The sequence below is a fragment of the Perognathus longimembris genome, chromosome 15, assembly GCF_023159225.1.
Source record: "Perognathus longimembris pacificus isolate PPM17 chromosome 15, ASM2315922v1, whole genome shotgun sequence".
In the NCBI taxonomy this organism is placed as follows: Eukaryota; Metazoa; Chordata; class Mammalia; order Rodentia; family Heteromyidae; genus Perognathus; species Perognathus longimembris.
Genome location: NC_063175.1, coordinates 3247281 through 3265986, shown reverse-complemented (window position 1 = coordinate 3265986; position 18706 = coordinate 3247281). Strand labels below are relative to the sequence as shown.

General features: G+C 41.3%; 1 protein-coding gene and 1 long non-coding RNA gene across 2 annotated transcripts in view; one reads left to right on the top strand and one right to left on the bottom strand.

The window, feature by feature from the left end:
- Positions 1-15905, bottom strand: part of Smchd1 (structural maintenance of chromosomes flexible hinge domain containing 1) — a 138105-nt gene extending 122200 nt beyond the window's left edge. Inside the window, exons 1-5 of the mRNA XM_048363666.1 lie at positions 15392-15905; positions 6791-6866; positions 5685-5846; positions 3010-3092; positions 2258-2388 (exon numbers count right to left, since the gene is read on the bottom strand). Of these exons, the coding sequence (XP_048219623.1) occupies positions 2258-2388; positions 3010-3092; positions 5685-5846; positions 6791-6866; positions 15392-15568 (629 nt within the window). The 5' untranslated portion in view covers positions 15569-15905. The remainder of the gene's footprint in view (positions 1-2257; positions 2389-3009; positions 3093-5684; positions 5847-6790; positions 6867-15391) is intronic.
- On the top strand, positions 7751-8356 carry LOC125364218. The gene is made up of 3 exons (XR_007213446.1): positions 7751-7896; positions 8006-8007; positions 8134-8356. It is a non-coding gene; the product is annotated as an uncharacterized LOC125364218 (long non-coding RNA).
- Positions 15906-18706: the final 2801 nt, after the last annotated feature.

Here is an 18706-nt window from a genome sequence, read left to right as displayed (position 1 = left end):
ACCTTTACAATAACAATTTTTAAAAATGCATTTACTTCAAATATATCTTTCTGTAAATACCACACACCAAAAAACCAGTAGGAATATCAAGAAATTAAAAATCCAAATAGCAAATATATACCTTCTTTTCAGAAACATAGAGAAAATTCACCAAGATAGATAACATCCTGGATCATAAGACAAAAGTAAATACATTTAAAAGCCCTGATATCATTCAGAATGTTTTTTGACCATAAGAAAAAAATACAGGGGCTGGGAATGTGGCTTAGTGATAAAGTGCTTGCCTAGCATACATGAACCCCTGAGTTCAATTCCTCAGCACCACATAAACAGAAACAGGAGGAAGTGGCACTGTGGCTCAAAGTGGTAGAGTGCTAGCTTTGAGCAAAAAGAAGCCAAGGGGGTGTGGCCAGGAATATGGCCTAGTGGTAAAGTGCTCGCCTCGTATATATGAAGACCTGGGTTCGATTCCTCAGAACCACATATACAGAAAATGGCCAGAAGTAGCACTGTGGCTCAAGTGGCAGAGTGCTAGCCTTGAGCAAAAAGAAGCCAGGGACAGCGCTCAGTCCCAGTCCACGCCCCAGGACTGGCAACAAAAACAAAACAAATAAACAAAATATAATCTTAGTACTTTGGGAGGATGATATAAGAGAAATAGAAATTTCAGGGCAACCTGGGCTATAGGAAACCCTCAGAAAGACAAAGAAATTAAAGAAAAGAAGCAAAGGAAGAGGGAGATAAATCCAGAAAGAGAAAGGAAGGAAATATAGATGTACATTGAGCTTTATTCTAAATATGAATAACTTAACATGGCAAAAAGCAAAGAGGTTATAAACACTATCTACTTAAAAAGAATTGCAGTAAATTCTTCCTAAAAAAGCTATCTCAAATATACAACTTAAAATATCAGAAGACTATGGGAGACTTAACTAGGTATCAGTGGCTCTCTCCTATTATCTTAGCTACTCAGGAGGCTGAGATCTAAGGATAATGGTTCAAGAACAGGTAGCCAGGGCAAAAAAGTCCATGAAGACTCTTATCTCCCAATAATCATCAAAAAAGCTAGACGTGGAGGTGCAGTTTTTGTAGTTCAAGTGGTAGTATACTAGGGTCAAGCAAAAAAACGATAAGGGACAGCACCCAGACCCTGAGTTCAAGCCCTAGGACGGAGGTGGGGGGGTGTAGAGGAGGGGGGGAGGGAAGATACTCAGGAGATTGAGGTCTAAGGATTGCAGTCTGAAGCCAGAGGAGCTGGAAAGTCCCTAAGACCCAACTCCAACTAACCATCAAAAATCTGGAAGTAGAACCTATGGCTTAAGTGGTAGAGCCCTATCCTTGAAAACAAATGCTCAGGAACAACACCCAGGACCTGAGTTCAGGCCCCGGGAATGGCACAAGAAAAAAAAAAAAAAAAAGACTGTGGGTCAGATCTTTTCCTCCTAGAGTCCCACTTTTATTACAAGAATTTAAATATGTATCTTTTTTCTTTGTTTTTATTTTCTGGTCATGGAGCATCAACTCAGGGCCTGGGCACTGTCCTTGAGCTCTTCAGCTCAAGGCTAGGGCTCTACCACTTTGAGTCACAACTCCACTTCTGGTTTATTTGGTATTTAATTGGAGATGAGTCACATGGTCTTCTCTGCCCTGGCTAGCTTTGAACCACCATCTTCATAGCTCAGCGTCCTGAGCAGCTGGGATTACAGGCATGAGCCACTGGCACCTGGCTATATATTTATCATTATAGTGGCTTTTATCATATTTTCTTTTCCTTTGACATTCTTATTCAGGACATTTTTTACAAGCCTATTATGAAACAAAACTGGGTTCTAGTCCCAAATTATCATAAATGTTTTGAAAAACAGGGCACCAAAATACAGAAATCCAAAGAACTACGTGCACTCAGACATTTTGCTAGTAATATGAAATGATTTCTAAAGCTTATTTTAAAATTATTCTGTTGGTTTAGTTTTTATACTACTTAGGAAGAAGAAAAGTGGGGGAAGTCCTAAGGTATTTAACATACCAATGTAGCCTCTTCTACTTCAGGAAATGCAAAAAAACTGTTTAATAAAGCACATTATCATATAAAGCATAATAGTATATAATTCTACTTCAAGTATTGATCACAAAAATTCTATATTAAAATATAAATATGGTAATATCTAAATCCTTCAATGTACTACGTGTATCTAAAGGCATATTAAGAACTATCACTCAACACAGCTACCCATTAAAAAAGGTAAAATTTTCTGACCTTTCAAAGTCACCTTGCCTTGTAAATTTTGACAACCTATACACGGCCCAGTTGTTAAGTTGTTTAGAGGTCATTCCTCTTCCATTATCTATCACTGCCACAGCAGGTTTTCCTTGTGTTTCATCAAAAAGCTATGAAACAAAATAAGTTCAAAGAGACAGGAACAATCAACTCAATATTTAAAAGGTAAATCATATGTATGATTCCGTATATATAATTCAATGTATGTGGCATACATTGCTGATAGAAGTATAAAGTAATATAACTTTCTGAAGGCATTTCAGCCATATTTATCAAAAGCCTTAGAATTTTTCATGTCACTTTGCAGAATTCAACTTAAGTAAATAATTAAAAGACATGTACAAAAACATATAACAATATTCATCATTTCTGTATTGTTCCTAATGACAAAATATGGGGGGGAGTAAAATCTATGTTCAACAACACAAAACAGATTATGTAACTTACACTACAGCAAACAAATCACTATGCTGCAATGGAATACTGTATTACAGACTAGTCATATGTCCAATGTTTATAATGTACTGCTAGGAAAGTAGGAGATTATTTCTTAAAGTGTATTCTACATGTAAACATACATATGCATCGAAAATAAGACCAATGAAAAAAACTGTAACACTGGATAAAGACATATCAAGTCAGTATTATCACCCTTGGTATATCTTATTTTCTTTTTCCTTAATTTATAATTTTTCTTATAAAAACTTAAATTTCTTTTTGCATTTTCTTACCAACTTAATCTGTATTCTTCTAATATCAACATTACGAGAAGTAGCAGACAATGAATTGTCAATTAATTCCGCAAGAGCAAATGCTGAAAGATTGAGAAAACATTGTTTAATTTTCCATCCTAAATATATCACATGATGGTTCAAAGTAGAAGAAACTCCAATCACCACCAGCATAAAAAAGCAGTCATCAGTCAGTACTTGTATGGCACTATACGGCATGAGTCGGCCAGCCATGATTCCTATTCCAAGAAGCTTATAATCTAAGAAAGACATTAGACATACAGACATAAGAAACAAATAGATGACTATAAACAACCTGAAATAAGTCTACAAAGTACCCACATCATGTACAAATCAAAAGTAATCACACTTGAAGAGACAAATATAAAGCAACTATAAAGTGTCTCTTAAGAGCTAAGATAGGCAGAGTGGCAAACTTTGTAGCTCCAGCACTAGAGAGACTGAGCAGGAGGAATACCAGTTCCAGGCCTGTCAGCTATATAGCAAGACCTTGTCTGAAAACAACAACAAAAAAATCAAACCACAACAAAAATGTTAGTATGAAATAATTCAAACTCTAAATAAGAATAGAAACTTGTCAAATGGCACAATACTTCTTCATAGAACTACTATTGATTCCTTACCAAACCACTAACTTAATACCCAATTTATCAATAACATATTCTTTCTTATAGGCCACTATGTAAAACTATTTTTCACATTTACCTCCTTAATTACAAAGAAAGGGCAAATATACTGTAAACTTATATGGAAATGTAACGAAATCCCACTTAGTATATTAATGTAAGCTATTTTAAAATGCTAAAAGGAAAAAAGGGAGGGCCAGATTTAGTAGCACACTCAATAAGCAGAAGGAGGCAAGAAGATTCAGAGTTCAATGACAACCAGTGCTACATGTCACCTAGTGTAGTAAGTAGCACATGACTCAATCCAGCACTTGGGAGACTGAGGTAAGAAGATCACAAATTTCAGGGCTACACAGGGAATTTCAGGAAAGCTTGGGCTACACAGCAAGACCATATCCCTCAACAAAGAATCAAGGGAAGGAAAGGAAAGAAGGCAGGCGCTAGTGGTTCACGCCTGTAATCCAACCAAGAGAGGCCTTGAGTTCAAGTCCCAATGCCAGCACAAAAAATAAAAGAACTAGAATAAAAAATGGTGGGAGTGTGGTTCAAGTTGTACAGTGCCTAGTTAGCACAAGGCCTATGTCAAATTTCAGCACAGTAAAATAGTTTATAAATAAGCATCTAGTATTAAGCACTTGAGCAAGATTCAGAGAGGACTGGACACCAATGACTAATGCCTATAAGCATGGCTACTCAAGAGACTGATTTGAAGTCAGCCAGGGCACAGAAATTTGAGAGATGCCTACCTCCGATTAATCAGTAAAATGCTGGAAGTGGAGGTGTAGTTCACATGGTTCCAGCCATAAGTGAAAAAAGCCAAGCAAGTATGTGAAGCCCTGAGTTCATGATAACAAATAGAGTACAGGTATTCTAAAGGTAGAATAGAAGCTGAAAATTAGTAAAAGAAAAGATAAAGAATACAAATTTGTGGGGCTGGGAATATGGCCTAGTGGTAAAGTGCTTGCTTCACATATATGAAGCCTTGGGTTTGATTCCTCAGCACCACATATACAGAAAAAGCCAGAAGTGGCACTGTGGCTCAAGTGGTAGAATGCTAGCCTTAAGCAAAAAGAAGCCAGGGACAGTGTTCAGACCCTGAGTTCAAATACAAATTTGTGCAATTCAACTAAATTTGCAAGGTGAACTCAGAAGTAGAAAGCTTGCTGTAAACATGTAAGGGCCTATGTTTGATTCCACAAAATAAATTGCAAGGCACAATACATTTTCTTAATTGAGAGGTTTACTAGAGACCAGGAAAAATAAATGAAGAAAGGATACAAGAGAGGAAGCACATGTAAGTATAAAATCTCTCATGTGGGCTGGGGATATGGTCTAGTGGCAAGAGAGCTTGCCTTGTATACACGAGGCCCTGGGTTCAATTCCCCAGCACCACATATACAGAAAACGGCCAGGAGTGGCGCTGTGGCTCAAGTGGCAGAGTGCTAGCCTTGAGCAAAAGGAAGCCAGGCACAGTGCTCAGGCCCTGAGTCCAAGGCCCAGGACTGGCCAAAAAAATAAAATAAAATCTCTCATGTGTTGAAAAGGGGTTCTAAGTTAGCTTTAAAAGAGTATTTTTACTCTGAAGAGGATTTAGGTTAAATAAAGTATACTATGTTAAAGAGGCTAAACTGGGCACCATTGGCTCACACCTGTAATCCTAGCTACTCAAGATGCTGAGATCTGAGGACAGAAGTTCAAAGCCAAAGGCAGAACAGTACCTGAGACTCATCTCCAATTAACCACCAAAACACTAAAAGTGGAGATGTGGCTCAAGTAGTAGAACACTACCCTTGAGCACAAAAGCTTAGGGACAGTGCCCAGGTCCTGAGTTCAAGCCCCAAGGTGTATGTGCAAGCATACCCACACATAGACATAGAAAAAGAAAGAAAAAAAGCTGAGAATGAAAGCTCAAAATGAATGGTTGTACATACTTTTCTAGTGGAGTAGAATGAAAAACATAAATTGGGACATGTTATAGATGATTAAAGAGGATAAGATCGTCAAAATTTGTATGAATAGAATACTTACGCAATGGATTTTGTCCTTCACTTGCATAATATTCATACATGCCACTTTTAACAAGTGTGTCATAGTGAGGTAGAAAGTCAATTCGTTCTTTTGTAGCTGCTGGTAATAACTGATTGACTGACTGTAACAGGTATAAAGTGACTCCATCTTTAACAATGTCATCTGTAATGAGAGTTAAAATCTTAAATATTAATGAAATAACTCAATGAAATAATTTGGAATATGCAAATTGAATCCTGAATACCTTTTAGCAATGGTATGTGTAAACTGCCAAACAATGTTATCTATAAATTCTAGTTGTATTTTATTAAGGATATCAATGGAAAAGGCATAAATATTTCCACTTATATGAAACAATTACTAATAAGTTAAACCATGACAGGGAATCAGATGGAAATCTGCTTTGTAGTGGTATGAACATGAATAGAGAAAATTAATCAAACTGGATATGGTGGTATAGTCCTGTAATCCTAACATTGAGATATGAAGACTGTGAATGGAGTTAATCCGAGGCTATATAACAAGACCTATGTACCAATGGGGGGGGAAAAGATAGCAGGTCTCACAAACTTTTATATGGGGTATAAAGAGGTAATGGAGTTAGCAATACAATGCTTGCCTAGCATGCATGACACCCTGGGTTCCATTCTTCAGCACCACATGAAAAAGCAAGAAGTGGTACTGTGGCTCAAGTGGTAAAGAACTAGCCTTGAGCAAAAAGAAGCCAGGGACAGGCTCAAGCCCTGAGTCCAAGTCCCAGGGCTGGCAAAAAAAGAAAAACAAAATGAAAAGATAATGGAAAAATTCAAGTTGACTAAGAAAAATATTTTTGAGACAGAACCATCTGACACAGTCTCACCTTCTGTAGCCCTAAACGATAACTATTTTTTCTATTAATTGTGCTAAAAGAATAATACCTAAGAAGTGTAATGTAATATAATGACAGATATTATAATCTCACTGGCACACATAGCCAGTTTCCTCTTATCAAACCAAGTAACCAAAATCATCAACAGTTTTAAATACATATCTAGGTAGCAAAATAGTTACTGTTATGTCATATAAAGTATAAAAGGATGAGCTCAGTAACATAGTTTACTACTTACCAAAATTATCCTGAGTAATTTCTTTCCTACTTGTAGTTGTAATAACAAACTTTTCTTCGGATGAAATGCCAATTGTCTAGCCAAAATAAGAGAAATAAAATGAATGTCTCCAAAAAGGAAAACTGCAAAAATTCAAGTAGGCAAGCATGTGAAAATATTGATAGTCTAATATTACAATCTATCAACAATTACTATATTTACTTGCCTAGGAACTATGCAAGTCCATACTTTTTAATTCTGCTTCTGCAAAACTGACTACAGAAACCACATAAATAATTTAGTTAACAAGATTGTGTTCCTGGAACTATTTGTCATCTAGGAACACTCATTTGAAAAGGGTCTTAATATTAACAAGACCTAGACAAAATCTTGGTATTTCAAGTCATTCAAGTAAACAATTTGTTTGAAGAAAAGTTAACACTTGTTTTTTAAAGATTAGGTATTTAAGGGCTGGGAATATGGCCTAGTGGCAAGAGTGCTTGCCTTGTATACATAAGGCCCTGGGTTCAATTCCTTAGCACCACATATATAGAAAAAGAAAAGGCCAGAAGTGGCACTGTGGCTCAAGTGGTAGAGTGCTAGTCTTGAGCAAAAAGAAGCCAGGGACAGTGCTCAGGCCCTGAGTCTAAGTCCCAGGACTGGCAAAAAAAAAAAAAAAAAAAAAAAAAGATTAGGTATTTAAATATGTTAAAACAGGTGTTTTATAGCAGCAAAGTAAGACAGCTACACCATCAAAGATATTAAGAGCTATATCATCCAAGATATTAAGGAAGCTTTGTATCTACTATAACTTTTTATTTAAAAAGTAACTTTAAAATATTAAAGCAGGCTGGGAATGTGGTTTAGTTGTAGACTACTTGCCTAGCATGTATGAAGCCCTGGGTTTGATTCCTCAGTACCACAGAAAAAGCCAAAAGTGACACAGTGGCTCAAGTAGCGAAGTGCTAACCTTGAGCAAAAGTTCAGGGATAGTGCCCAGGGCCTGAGTTCAAGCCCAGGACTGACAAAAATAAATAAATTAATAATAATAATAAAGCATATTATAAATTACAAGGAAGTATTATTGCAACAAGAAACAAATAGGCTTCTCTAATCAAAAAGTTAAAGTCAACAGGGCCTGGGCTGGGGATATGGCCTAGTGGCAAGAGCGCTTGCCTCGTATACATGAAGCCCTGGGTTCAATTCCCCAGCACCACATATATAGAAAATGGCCAGAAGTGGCGCTGTGGCTCAAATGGTAGCGTGCTAGCCTTGAGCAAAAAGAAGCCAGGGACGGTGCTCAAGCCCTGAGTTCAAGGCCCAGGACTGGCCAAAAAAAAAAATTAAAAATTTTAAATAATAAGTCAACAGGGCTCTGTTAGCTCATGCCTATAATCCTAGATACTTAGGAAGATGGGACTGAGAAGGCTGAGGTTCAAGGCCAACCCAGGCGGTAGAGTCGTTCAGACTGCTGGGCACTGTAACATAAGCCTGTTATCCTAGCTACAATGAACGTAAGTGAACAGTGTCTAGCCTCACACCCAAACATAGAACAAGACTCTATCACAAAACTAACCAGCAAAATCAGGGCTTGAGGCACAGCTCAAGAATAAGAAAACCTGCCTATCTCAAGGACTGTAGTTCGAACTCTGCTAGGGTAGCAAGCTCTAGCAGTTAAGTCATAGCTCTACTTCTGGATCTCTAGAGTACTTCATTGGAGATAAGAGTCATGAATTTTTCTGACTGGGCTGGTTTCGAACCATGATCTTCATTCAGATCTCAGCTTCCTGGGTAGCTAATCTGAGCCACCAGCACCAGGACAAATATGTGTGTGTGTGTGTGTGTGTACATATATTATATATATTTAAATCTCAACTGAGGATATAGTTAGTTGGTTGAGCACTTGCCTAGTAAGGCCCTAATTGTGATTCTTCAGCACCCCAAAGGGAGGGGGGTGGAAATCCAAGCAAAATATAAAAGGAAGAGCAATTAGAATATCACCATCAGACAGTTTTATAATATTATGCAGACATTTCAGCTTAAGCATCCAGAATTCAAGGGCAGCACTGCTAAGTGAACATGCATATATAATGTGCCTTATAACATGATATGAAGTATCACCTACAAAGTATTCTTTGACTTTCAACATAGAGATTGAACCAAAATCTAATAAACTCTTAAGCTACTTAATAGCTTAGCACAGACTAATCCAGAACATCAAATATTAAAAAACTTAAAAGAAAAACCTGATTTGAGAACTACAGAAGAATTAAAAATGTAAAGAGGAAGTTTCTTCAATATACTTTAAATTAGGAAACACTGAAGAAAACAAGTTCAATATGAGTACCCTGTTGAAACCTTTTTAAAATGTAAAGACAATTTTAAATAAGAAATCTGAGTATGTACTTAAATATGTATATATACATATGTGTATATATATATATATATATTGCACTGGTGACAATCCTAGCTACCTATAACCATAGCTACTTAGGAGGCTAAGATCTGAGGATCTTGGTTGGAAGCCAGCCCAGGAAGAAAGTATGTAAACTTTTTTTTTTTTTTAATGCTTATAGATTCTTATCTCTAACCACCGAAAAAAAAAAAGCTGGAAGTGGAGCTGTGGCTCAAGTTGTAGAGCCTTGATGAAAAAGGCTCAGGGACAGTGCCCAAGCCCCGAGTTCTAGCCCCAGGACTGGCCAAAAATTTTAAAAGCAGATCAATTTGGACAATGGGCTAAGAGTGTAGCTCAAGAAATAAGAGTTTCTGCCTTTAAAAAAAAAAAGGTAAAAAATGTATTTGAATCCCAGTACACATGTACACACACACACACACACACACACACACACACACAAAGAGGAGAGGGGAGGGAAGGAAAGGGGAGGAGAAGAACTTAAAAAAGAAAAGAAATGCTCAATTTTTGGGTCAGGTGTTATAATGTATGCCAGTAATCCCAGCTAGATGAGCATCTTGCATTTAAAGTTAGCTAAAATGATTGAAGTATGACCAATTCTTGGTAACTGTTTAACATCAAGCAAGAAGTAAAGGGGGGAGGGGCTCATTATGTAATTCTTTTTGTGTATATTCAAAACCTTTTATAAGAAAAATTCTGGTTTAAAATTCCTAAAATAGACAACAAGAGCCTGAAACATGCATACACACACATATGGGTGAGATCTTGGCAAATGAAAGGTAACATTACAGGGGATTGGGAATATGGCCTAGTGATAGAGTGCTCGCCTCGTATATATGAAGCCCTGGGTTTGATTCCTCAGCACCATATATATACAAAAAGGCCAGAAGTGGCGCTGAGGCTCAAATGGTAGCGTGCTGGCCTTGAGCAAAAAGAAGCCAGGGACAGTGCTCAGGCCCTGAGTCCAAGAGGGAGGGAGGGAGGGAGGGAGGGAGGGAGGGAGGGAGGGAGGAAGGAAGGAAGGGAAGGAAAGGAAAAAGTCAGAAGTGGCACTGTGGCTCAAGTGGCAGAGTGCTAGCCTTGAGCAAAAAGAAGCCAGGGAATGCTCAGGCCCGGAGTTCAAGGCCCAGGACTGGCAAAAAAAAAAAAAAAAAAAAAACCCAAACAAAACAAAAGGGAAGATTACAAAGAATATCACAGAGAAAAAAAATAAATTATTCAATGGTAATACTGGTCAACTATTAATCACCTTAGTAAACAAAAATTCGTAGATCAACAATCAGGAAAACAAACTGCACAACAATTAGAGCAAATGATTTTTTTTTTTTAGGATGCTGGGGTCCAGCCCAGCCTTAAACATGTGCTCAACCACTAAGCTACATACACCCCTAGCCCTAAAATCAGCTGCCTGTTAATCCAAAGCTGTAGAAGAAAATACAGGGAAATAATTGTAAAAGAAAAAAGCTGGAGGCGGCATGGTTCAGCAGAAGAGTGACTCTACTGAAGGAAAAACATCCAAAATGAGGGCCTGCCTAATTTCCTTGGATCATAGACCTCTTACAATTTCTTATCTGTGTCAAAAATGCAGCAGGGTGGGGCCTACCTGTAATAGTATCAGCACTCAGAAGAAATATAAGCTTGAGGCATCCAGGGCTACATAAAGTGGAGGTAAAGGAAGGAAGAAATAGAGGGAGGCAAGAAGGATGGGAAGGTAGGCAAGGAAAGGGGGAGGGATTTGTAAAGAATCTCAATAGACACTTCTTATCCTAAAAGACATGTAAATAGCTAATAAGTACTCTTATCTGAAATACCTGGAACTAGAAGAGTTTCCTTTTTCTTTTTTTTTCAGATTCTGTAACTTCTGAATATACATAATGAGATATCCTGGGGATGGTCTCAAGTCTAAACACAAATCTTTTCTTTTATAACACCTTATACAGTGGACCTTTGGTACCCAGAGGTACAGTACCAGAGACACAACTGAAGAAAAACCACAAATGGTCAGGATACAGTGTCTGCTACTGTACTATGGATGTTTGATTCATTTTTTCCCCCATAATGCTGCCCAACTAAAGACATGCTGCCTTTCAAGAACTGATCTAAATTTCAATCCCAGTTTCACTGTGTATTATATTGGATTACATATGTGTGATGAAAACACTATTAGATTTGTGGCATAATGTAATGATGCTTAAAAAGGGAGACTTGAGATATGATGACAGAATCCTAAATTCCAGGCTAGCCTGGAAGAGCATGCCTCTGTCTAGATACTTAATAGGTAAGTAGGAAGGAAAGCAGGCAGGCACAAACACAAACATACACATGCAGGCAGACAAACAGATGGATGTCACGCATGGGTATAATAAGTCTGTAATCTCAGCACTCTTAGAACATGAGATACGAGGGTTATGAGTTTGAAGCTAGACTGGGTTGCACAGCAAGACCCTATTTCAAAAAAAACCCCACCAAAATAAAGGAACAAAGGGTGAACAAATGGAACAGTAGTAGAAACTAGACACTATGTTGAAAATTAACTATACAATTTGTGGGAGAGAAAAAGAGAGGAGCGGAGGTAACGCTGTCCAAAAAGAAATGTACTTCTTTACCTGATTTATGTAACTGTAACCCCTTTGTATATCACATGTATAATAATAAATAACAACCAAGAAAATAAAAATAAAGATGTGCCTTTTGGCTAAGATCAAATGTTTAACTAAGTGTTATTAGAAGTGAAGGTGTGGCTCAAGTGGTAGAATACCACCATTGAGTGTAAGCCTCAGTACTAGAGCACACACAAATACACACACACACACACACACAAAAAGTATCTTTGGGAGCTTTAAAAATGTTCCTGAATTGCCAGGTGTCAATGGCTGAGATTTGGAGGATTGAGGGTCAAAGACAGCCTGGGCAGAAAAGTTCACAAGACTCCACCTCCAAAATAACCAGCACCATAAGTTGGAGGTGTAGCTCAAGTAGAAGACAGCCAGACCTGAGCAAAAAAAAGTCAAAGAACAGAGTGAGGCCTGAATTCAAGACCAGGTCCAAAAAAAAAAAAAAAAAAAAAAAAAAAAAAAAGGAACAAAGTAACTGTAACTATCAAAGCTTGCCCCCTATGATCCTAGTTACTCAGAAGTCTGAGATCTGAGGATTAGGGTTCAAAACCAGCCCTGACAGAAAAGTCCTAGAGCCATTATCTCCAATTAACCAGCAACATGAAGGACTGGAAGTATGGCTCAAGTGGTAGAGTGGTAGGGAAAAAGTGAAAAGCTAGTGCTCACTGCCCCAACTTCAAGCTCTGGGCACACATACAGATACACACATACACATACACACACTACTCAGGAGGGTGAGATCTAGGAATCATATTGAAAGGCAGCCTGGGCAGTACAGTCCATGAGAATCTTATCTCTAATCACCCAAAATCCAGAAGCGGAGCTGTGGTTCAAGGGCTCAAGTAGTGGTGTGCTAACCTTGCAAGAAAAAAAAAAAGTTTAGAGGCCTTGAGTTCAAGCCCCAGGACAAGCACTAAAAATAAATAAATGCTTAGTGGTAACCTGGGTGCTTGCCTAGCATGCATGAAGCCCTGGGTTTGATTCCTCAGCACCACATAAATAGAAAAAGCTGGAAGTGGCACAGTAGCTCAAGTGGTAGAGTGCTAGCCTTGAGCTAAAAGCCAGGGACAGTGCTCACACCCTGAGCCCAAATCCCAGGACTGGCAATAAACAAACAAATAACACATGTACTAAAAATGTTTTCTATAGGGGAAATATAGAAGGAGAGAAGAAGGGTGAACAAATGCAATCAAACTATTCAGTATACACTATGTGGAAAATACACGTGGGGGTGTAGCTCAGTGGTAGAAAGCATACTTTGCACTATGTGGAAAATGAGCTATGTAACTTGTGAAAAGGAAAGGGAGGAGGAAAATGGGGGAAAGCAAAAGAAGTGGTGAGATTGTTCAAAAAACAAATGTACTCATTAATCGACTTATTAAATGCCAATCCTAATAATAATAAAACTGTATTCCAAAAAATGTTTATCATAGCACTACTTAATATTACAGTAATGAAAATGTCAAGTCTTACGTAAATAGTGGTAACCAGCCAGGTGCCAGTGGCTCACGCCTGTAATGATAGCTACTAAGGAAGCTGACATCTGAGGAAGGTGGTTTGAAGGCAGCCAAGGCAGGAAAGTCTGTGAGACTGTTATCTCCAACTGACCACCAGAAAACTGGAAGTGGCACTGTGGCTCAAAGTGGTAGAGTGCTAGCCTTGAGTAAAAGAGCTCAGGGAGAGTGCCTAGGCCCTGAATTCAAGCCCTATGACAAAAAAAAAAAAAAAAGTGGTAACTAACCTGATCAGTTCTAATATTTACGATGAAAGCCTGCATTAGACACACTTGGGAGTGCTGGTGATATAGCTCAGAGGTAGAGCACTTACCTAACATATCTGGTTTGATTCCCAGCACTGCCACATATAAAAACAAACACAAAAAGACAGCTTCAGTAGGATGGGTAAGAATGCTGAAAGGGGTAACATTGATTAAGATATATTGCATTCATAAACTGCTTTGTTAAATGGCAACTTTTATTTAATGTACAGGAGAAACAATTTATCTGGCTTAGCATGGTGGTATGCACCTATGACAGAAGCTACTATGGGAGCCATAAGTAGGAGATCCCAGGCCTCCAAGGACCCGAGTTTTGTGAGACTTTATTCCAAAAATTACAGCAAAAAAAGGCTAAAGAGCATTGCTAAGGTGATGCCTGCTAGGGCCTTAGTTCCAACTCCAATACTGCCTAAAAATAATAAGCCTGCTGAGTGTGATGGTACACACCTGTAACTGCAGCACTTGGGAGGCTCAGACAGAAGAATTGTAAATCTGTGATCAGCCTGGGCTACATGGTAGTATCTGGGAAAGATGGAAAGAAAGAGAGGGGGAAGGAAGGGAGAGAAGGGAGGGAAAGGGAAGGAGGAAAATAGCCTACTTTGGAACCTACTATCATATATCCAGGAACATAATACCTTTACAGGTTGGGGGGGGGGGCTCTTCATTTTAATCTGGTCATTCAAAATATGTCAGGCTTAAATAAAACAGCTATGAAGAAATCAAAGTCCTTGTTCTCAAGTCATTTTATTCTATGAATCTTAATCTTCATTACTGCAACAACTACACAAAGTTATGTACTTAGGCCGTTTCTAACCTATCGACGACTTAGTAAGGCAAAACACTCCTAGAAAGTTCTTTTTCCGTTGAAGCTAAATGGTCTTTGTAGCTGAAAAGGGGTCTTGTGTGGCTCATGGGGAACGTGGCTACAGCTTTTAAAAACCTCCTAGCCACAAAATACTTTTCACTTTAAAAGCAGGTTTTTTTTTTTTTAACAAACTAAATCAAAAGTGGGTGCATTTATTTGGATAGCGACTATAACTGGTTCAGGAACTGGAAGTCCAAAGGGTTGAGAAAACCAGAAGAGTTCCACCTGCGAATCTAACTTGAACAAGTTGAGCTGGGATGTAAGTCAGTAGCAAACCACTTGCCTAGAAAATGCAAAGTACTAGGTTCGATCCCCAGTAACAAAAAAGAAAAGCCCCTCCCCCCCCCAAAAAAAATCCACCCTAACTTGAACCAGTGATGGATTCGGTGCAGAAATATCCCACAGGGTGGGACTCCCCCACTCTTCCAGACAGGACAACCCGAGAAAATGACTACACCTACTCAAGGTGCCTGGGGTGGAAATGACTAGGTATTTCACTTCGGACCTAACCTTCACAACACTCAACACTCACAACAGAGCCACCCAGTACAGACTCGGCCCCTCCCCCCCATCCCGGCCCTTTAAACACAGACAACTGCTTTTCCCTACGGAACACGCGAAGGTTCCCAGTAGGAACATTCCCGACAGGCATGCTCGGCAGCCCTCAGGTTAAGCCAGACCGCGACTTCCAGACTCGGCCGTCACCACCATCCCTGCCCCCACGGCCCCGGGCGGCCAGCGCGGCCCAGGGAGAGGCAGGGCTCCCAGTCTCGGCCGGATCCGCCCGCGGCCTCCAGCCACCCGCTCCCAGGCCGGGCGGGCAGCGCGGAAGGCCGTGCAGGCCGCACGCCCCGAGTCCGGTGACAGGTTTATGGCCTCGTTTCCCCGCCGGAGCTCCTCGTCAACCCCCTTCCAACTCTACCCGCGCATCCCGCCCTCGCCCCGCGCGTACCTGACACACGGAGGCGCGGAAGCCCGCGAAGTCCGCGCGCTCGTCGACCTGCAGCTCGCGGTCTCCGAGCTCCGAGTTTTTTTCCCGCCGGTCAAACAAATACACGGTTCGGCCGCCGTCCCCGCCGCCAGCCTCCCCAGCCTCCACCGACGGCCCATTGGCGCCCTCCGCTGCCATATTGGGGAGAAGGGAAAAAAAAAAAAAGACTGCGACGGCGCCGCCGACCCCGCCGCGCCAAAGGGCGCGCGGACTCGGCCTTCAGCTTCAGGCCTCGGGGTAGCTCGAGATCTCGGCCCGAGGCGCTGCCGCTCCTCCTCCCGACGACGGTGGTGCCCGAGCAGCTGTAAGGCGCGAGGATCACCCGGGAACCGATTCAAACGCGCTCCAGAGCGAGCAACACGTCACTTCCGCGGGACGCTGATCCCGCGGAGAGGAAGGGGCGAGCAGCGCTCCCGGGGCCGCAGCCTGCGTCACCACCCACGCGAGCCTAACAACCAGCCTCGCGCACCGAGCCGCCGCCGCCCGCACCGCGCCGCAGGAAGAAGAGGGGCCGCGAGAGGGGGCGGGGCTATAACAGGGAGGGGGCGGAGCCTCTGGCCCAGGGCGACACGCTTTCCACGCTCTCACTCGGCCAGAGGCCCCGCCCCCAGCCCCCTCCTCTGTCCTCCGGATCTGGGCGCCTTGGACCGGTACGGGCCACCCTGGGAACCCGAAGAGAGATGGCCGGTTTCAGCCACCTCTGTCCGGCCCCGAACATCCCCGGTACACCCTGACCGCATCACGACACATCGAGTCTCGAGCTCGGCTGTGCCGGCTCCTCGCCACTGTGTCGCGTGGACGCGGAGGCGGGCGGGGGGGGGGGGATCACATCTTCCCTCCCCACGGGGTGACCCATCCTCCCACAGAGGCGAGTGCGCGGGGCCCCCACGCGGGGGCAGCCGGTGTCAAGATGCCGGGCTCTGCTCTTTCCGCCAGGTTTCTCATGGACCCGTGGGGGGCGGCAGCGCAGGGCCGGGAGACAAAGCGGGTCGGGGGAGAAGGGGAGGGCTGCGGTTGTCTGACGTCACCGCGTGGTCGCGGCGCCCCCCGCGGTCCCGGGCGTCCCCGCGTCTGGCCGCCCCACCGCCCGGCGTCTGCTCAGTAGCTTAAATTGCTGTAAATTGTGCAAGAAGACGCCCACGCCTCAGTTAATAGCCCCTGTCCATAAATACTTGAAGCCTAGTGCACTTTCAGTAAAGGCCTTTGTCCTCCGATAGAAGAATGCATTTCTCCATCCCGACAGCAAGCCCGTTGTGCCTTGGTCCGAGACTGAATTTACTCTCCTGTTCTTAAAAATAGCGACTATTGGGCTAGGTAGAGTGCTCACCTAGCATGCATTGAAGCCCTGGGTTGGATTCCTCAGCACCACATATACAGAAAAGCCAGAAGTAGTGCCGTGGCTCAAGTGGTAGAGTGCTAGCCTGGAGCAAAAAGTAGCCAAGGACAGTGCTCTGCAAAAAAAAAAAAAAATGAATATTTTATATTTGAGAATGACATGTTTATTCAGGAAGCCCAAAGTCGTGGTTGGGAAGCCAGTTTGGTTTTTTTAATATCATAATTGTTGTTTCTATCAGATTTGCCAAAATCTTTAATAATTATTATAGAGATATACTCATAAAATTTAGTTTATGTTAGGAACAGGTTTAACAATTAGGAAATGGGCAAAGGAGCTAAAGAGAGACTTCACAAGAGAAGAGATAAAAATGGCAAAAGAAACATATGAGGAAATGTTCAACATCCCTGGCAGTAAAGGAAATGCAAATAAAAACAACCCTGAGATACCACCTCACTCCAGTTAGAATGGCCTATACTCTGAACTCAGGCAACAACAAATGCTGGAGGGGGTGCGGGGAAAGAGGAACTCTTCTCCATTGTTGGTGGGAGTGCAAATTAGTACAACCACTTTGGAGAACAGTATGGAGGTTTCTCAAAAAGCTCAACATAGACCTACCCTATGACCCAGCCATACCACTCCTAGGCATCTATCCTGAAAACAGGTCCCAAGATATCAAAAAGACATCTGCACTTCCATGTTTATCGCTGCACAATTCACAATAGCCAAAATATGGGAAACAACCCAGATGCCCCTCCACAGATAAATGGATCCAAAAAATATGGTACCTATACACAATGGAATACTACATAGCGATTAGGAATGGTGAAATGTTGGTATTCGCAGGGAAATGGTCAGAACTACAAATAATGCTGAGCGATTCAAGCCTAGAACACAGAAAACAAAGGGGCATGATCTCCCTGATATATGACTGTTAAGGTGGGGGGAGGGGGAGACAGTAGAGACCAGGTCTGTGAAACCAAAAACTTCTTGTCAAATGGCATTTCCCACAGGTTTGGGTCAGCGACCCTACATTATGTTACTAAAACCAAACAACTACTCAACATATAAAGGTCAAAAATTGACCTCTTAGTGGATCACAATAGCTCAAAAGCTATGTATGTATGTTCATATAAGACTATTGTCGACATATTGTCTATTGTCGACATTACATTTAAAGCCCTAGGCGAATTTTCTTCGGCGTAGGCCACGTGGCTACTGTATATGTTCTTGGTACATTGTATATTGTATATATGTCTACCTGACCTAGGGAAGGGAAAGAAAAACAGGGTGTAAGATATCACAAGAAATGTACACACTGCCCTACTATGTAACTGTACCCTTTTTGCACAATACCTTGTCAAAAAAATTTGTGTTCAATAAATAAATTAAAAAAAGAAATGTACACACTGCCCTACTATGTAACTGTACCCTTTTTGCACAACACCTTGTAAAAAATTTTTAATTAATAAAAAAAATAACAGGTTTGGTTAATACCACCATTAGTCAAGGTGAAAGCGGGATAATTGACTGGGCATAGTTTACAGGTAGAACAAGCAAAGGAACAAAAGTGTGAAAAGACATGTTGGGGAGCAGGAATAGCACACCTGAAAGTAGGGATAATGGAACAGTAAGGTGGAGGAGGTTTGAAGCTAGATCACATGCTTACTTGAAGCTTGACACTCAGACATACTCCATTTGTAAAATTCAAGCCCTTAATTTTTCCCCCTCAGTGCAAAGGATCACTCAGGGCCTCAATTATATTAAGCACTGCATCACTGAGTCACACCGCCAGCCTGTGAAATGGGTTTGTTTCACCTATTTATTTGTTTGTTTTGCTGGTATTGGGGCTAGAAGCTTTTGAGCTCTTCCTGAGCTTTTTCTGTTCTTGACTGATGCTCTACCACTTGAACCATGCCTCTAGTTCTGTCTTTTTACTGGTA